The sequence below is a fragment of the Chiloscyllium punctatum genome, chromosome 39 (genome assembly GCF_047496795.1).
Source record: "Chiloscyllium punctatum isolate Juve2018m chromosome 39, sChiPun1.3, whole genome shotgun sequence".
NCBI classification, from domain to species: Eukaryota; Metazoa; Chordata; class Chondrichthyes; order Orectolobiformes; family Hemiscylliidae; genus Chiloscyllium; species Chiloscyllium punctatum.
Genome location: NC_092777.1, coordinates 67,695,399 through 67,699,378, shown reverse-complemented (window position 1 = coordinate 67,699,378; position 3,980 = coordinate 67,695,399). Strand labels below are relative to the sequence as shown.

Genomic DNA, 3,980 nt, shown 5'->3' with positions numbered 1-3,980 from the left:
AGTTTTTGAGTTCACAAATGGAAAAAAGCTCGAATGTAGCCGGTTCTAAGTGGGTAAGGAGGGGAGGAAAGAAAAAATGAAACGATTTGTGATTGCCGGAAGTTAAAAAAAATGACAAAAAGGATTATGGTGCAAGGCAAAAAGAGACAGTGATGGGGCAAATAAAAATTCATTATCTAGGGGAGGTGTAAATGGGAAACAACTAAAATGTTCGTGAAATGTATTAACGACCCCCCCCCCCTCCGCCCCTCCACCCCAGCCTATCCCTCTCATATACAGATTCTCTCTTCCTACCTCCAGTATGTCTAAGGACAGATTTTGTGGAAAGAAATGTAGATGAAAAGAATATTTGAAGGCAACTCTTTCACAGGCAATAACCCAAACCCTTTCAACAGAAGATGTGTTGCAGACACGTATTGCAACATTACAATCTAATAGATTATTCACATCACACATACCTGTTGAGATGTTTCTTTTTGACGTTGCTGGGATATTTTTGTTTCTATAATATATCATATTTTCATTAACTAACACTAACGGTGAGATAAGGATAGGCTAATGTGTGCCAAGACGTGATACCAGCACTGAGATCAGTGCAAGCACACACACTGAGGTGGGGGGGGGGGGGTAGAATCCGATCTGTCGGCAAGCTCCTCCGGGATGGATTGCTTCCCTGTCACTCTGCTGTAATCAAGCACAAGACAGGCTGAGACACAGGGCACCGGAGCCACAGAGAGCGGCACCACCACAGCGCCTGCTCTGCTCTCCTCCGTCCTTGGACTGAGAGGAGTTTTTGCGCCTGAAGCTGAAAGGGATCCTGGCCGCTGTGTGGGAGCAGGGACCCTGAGCTCATTTCTGCCAGGTATTCTGACTTGCAGTGGGTGAAACTGACTTTCAAAAAGAATTTTTATTTGACGAAAAACATTTAAGCAGAGAAGTTGAACCCATTGGATAACTGTTTAAAAGCCGGTCCCGGTACATTTGCCGAATTACTTCCCGCTCCACTGTTTCCTTCTCCCAAAGTGTTTTCAAACTAATTGTGAATAGCCTTCATGTTACAGTTACAGTGTTTAAACGTTCAACATTGTAGGTATTTGTGCCGTTGACGAGTATTCCCACTACCTTTCCATGTTATGCTGTATCCCAGGTGTCATTGTGCTTGTTTCCCCCAGCATTTCATTCAATATTCACTTTTTTTTCTGTGTGTGATCAGGTACTCACGGACTCTCTCCTTGCCCATCCATCTGATTGTTCTTCCATCCTGGGATGCGCTGGCTGGATGTGATGGAGGAGTGAAAGGAAAGAGATTTATTCGGGAAAGACAAAGCGAAGAGAAGAGCGAGGTTGTGGGGAGTGCGGGATGATAGAGGAGCCGCTGAAGGAGATGCCAGCACTGGCCACTCTCCCAGAGAAGGGCTCGGGGGACTGCCCGCTTCCAGCAGCCGCTCAGTCCCTGAGCAGCCAGAGCCAGCTGGCGGCAGCTACCGGCGGAGCTGAGCTCTCCTGCTCCCGGTGTACTGTGCCCTTTGGCCTGGTCACTCTGATCGCTGGCATGGTGGTCACTGCTGTCGCCTACAGCTTCAACTCGCACGGCTCCATTATCTCCGGCTTCGGGCTGGTGCTGCTGACTTCGGGGGTTCTGCTGGTGATCTCCAGTGCGGTGTGCTGGAAAGTGAGACAGTGCCGAAAGCGGGCTCATAGGAGAGAGAGCCAGACTGCACTGATGGCGAACACAGGATTGTTGGTCTAAGATACATTTTAGACCATACTATGAAGACCAAACTAGTTGGCCTGGGACCTCAAGCCTGTGCATCCAAACCTTGGAGATTTACAACAACAATGACTGCGTGGATTTGTCCTGCAGCTTTGATTGGAGCTGCTTTACAATATCACTTCAAACCTTAGCAATTCATCGACAGCAAACCTTCAATAACAGGAGACCAATGATCTTTCTTACTTTCTCTGGAGCCTTTGGTTTGACCTGTTCAAGTCAATTTATAGCAGGACTAGTGATTGACAGACAGAAACAACTAAATGTGGGGATCGAAATGCGCGATTCTCAGCATGTCCACGATAGCAAATTGAAGACTGCACTAACTGTGGTATTAAAAATGATTTTATTGCTAATTTATTGCCAGCTCTAAGCCAAACCCTGTCAACAGCTTTTCGGGTTGTTCCTAGTCAAGAAACGTTGAAACAAGGAAAAGCGTCTTTTCTCTCCACGGATGCTGCCTGCCCCGCTGTGATCTCTAGCATGTGTTGTTCTCAGTGCTCTTCTACCTTTAGTTTGCATGCAGCCTGCTACTTCTCCAGTTGTCCTTCCCAGCTGGGTTCATTCCTTCTACTAGCAATGTTCTTTCCTATTCTCCTTTTACAGTCTATTGTCCCATTCTGGTCCGTCTCATTCTAAAAACCCACTGAATGAATTTCTGTCGGTAATGTTTGTACCACAATTTAATTTATAAAGTATAACTGATATTAGGAATGAGGAAAAATGTAACATCTTCATATTCTCACCCAAAGCCTCTTCATCTAATCTGAAGCATATTGGTATTTGACCATTTTATTTCAATGTTTGGAGCAATGATGGCAATAAGAATGGTTTTTATGATGACACAGGAAAGAAAATCCATTAAAATTATTCACTCCAAAGTAATCAAGGAATCATTGGGAATATGAAGGCTTTTAACTTGTCAATTTAACTGATTTCCTTGCTCATCCTCTGCCTTCCCAACTTTTGCTCTTATCCCTATTCTTCAGCCTTTCTGTCCCCTCACCATCTCCATCAATCATCTCCCCTTCTCTCCTCCTATCCCCTTCTCCAAACTTCTCATTGTCTAGCTACTTGACTTGATTTTGAGGGTATCATGATCAGCTTTAGATGGCACATATAAACTTAACGTAAATGTGAATCCATGTCTTTCTGACATTCACAGTGTGTCTAGCTTGGCACTTTGATGTTTCCCTATGGCTTTCATTTGAACGGTACATGATCTCATTAAATAAAATGCCTGTTTCACTGCCATCAGTACTGGCCTCTAAATTGATTTCCAAGATAAATAATTCTGTTTGTTTTGTGATAATGATAAAGGAATTGAGCCGAGCATTCCAAACCAAATTAGTACACGGCAGATGAGATAGAGAACAGATATATGGGAATACTAAATAACTGAAGGAAAGTAAAAGACATATCCAAGAAAAAAAACAGGACCGATAGATGAGAATTCAGGACAGTTTTAAGAGAAGAAAAGGCCTAACGTAGAATACACGAAACTACAAGGCAGATACAGAAAGGTACAGCACAGGTAAGGAAGATTACATGACAGGTACTGTAATCTGTGTAAAGGCGAAACACCAATACTTTTTTTGTAATCTCCAATCCCATTCCCTTACCTCTCCACAATCTCCACACACACTCTTCTACCTCTCCCCAATCTCCACACCCAATCCTCTACATCTCCACAATCTCTACACCCCACTCCTCCACCTCTGCTCAATCTCCACAATGCCTCTACGTCTCCCCAATCTCCACACCCACTCTTCTACCTTGCCCCAATCTCCACACCCATTCCTCTACCTCCATCAAACATCACACCCACTCCTCTACCTCCACCCAATCTCCACACCCACTCCTCTACCTCTCCCCAATCTCCACACCAATCCCCTACCTCCCCCAATCTCCATACCCATTCCTCCACCTCCCCCAAATCTCCTTACCCATTCCTCTACCTCTCCCCAATCTCCACACCCACTCCTCTACCTCCCCAATCTCCACACGCACTCCTCTACCTCTCCCCAATCTCCACACCCACTCTGCTACCTCTCCCCAATCTTCCCACCCACTCCGCTACCTCTCCCCAATCTCCACACCCACTCTGCTACCTCTCCCCAATCTTCCCACCCACTCCGCTACCTCTCCCCAATCTCCATACCCACTCCTCTACCTCTCCCCAATCTCCACACCCACTCCTCAACCTCCC

General features: G+C 45.6%; 1 protein-coding gene across 1 annotated transcript; it reads left to right on the top strand.

Moving 5' to 3' along the window:
• Window positions 1–826: 826 nt before the first annotated feature.
• On the top strand, window positions 827–3,003 carry LOC140464241 (transmembrane protein 100-like). Its single transcript, XM_072559086.1, has 2 exons — window positions 827–862; window positions 1,214–3,003. The coding sequence occupies exon 2, from the start codon at window positions 1,361–1,363 to the stop codon at window positions 1,748–1,750; it is 390 nt and encodes a 129-aa protein (XP_072415187.1). The 5' UTR covers window positions 827–862; window positions 1,214–1,360; the 3' UTR covers window positions 1,751–3,003.
• The last annotated feature ends 977 nt before the right edge of the window (window positions 3,004–3,980 follow it).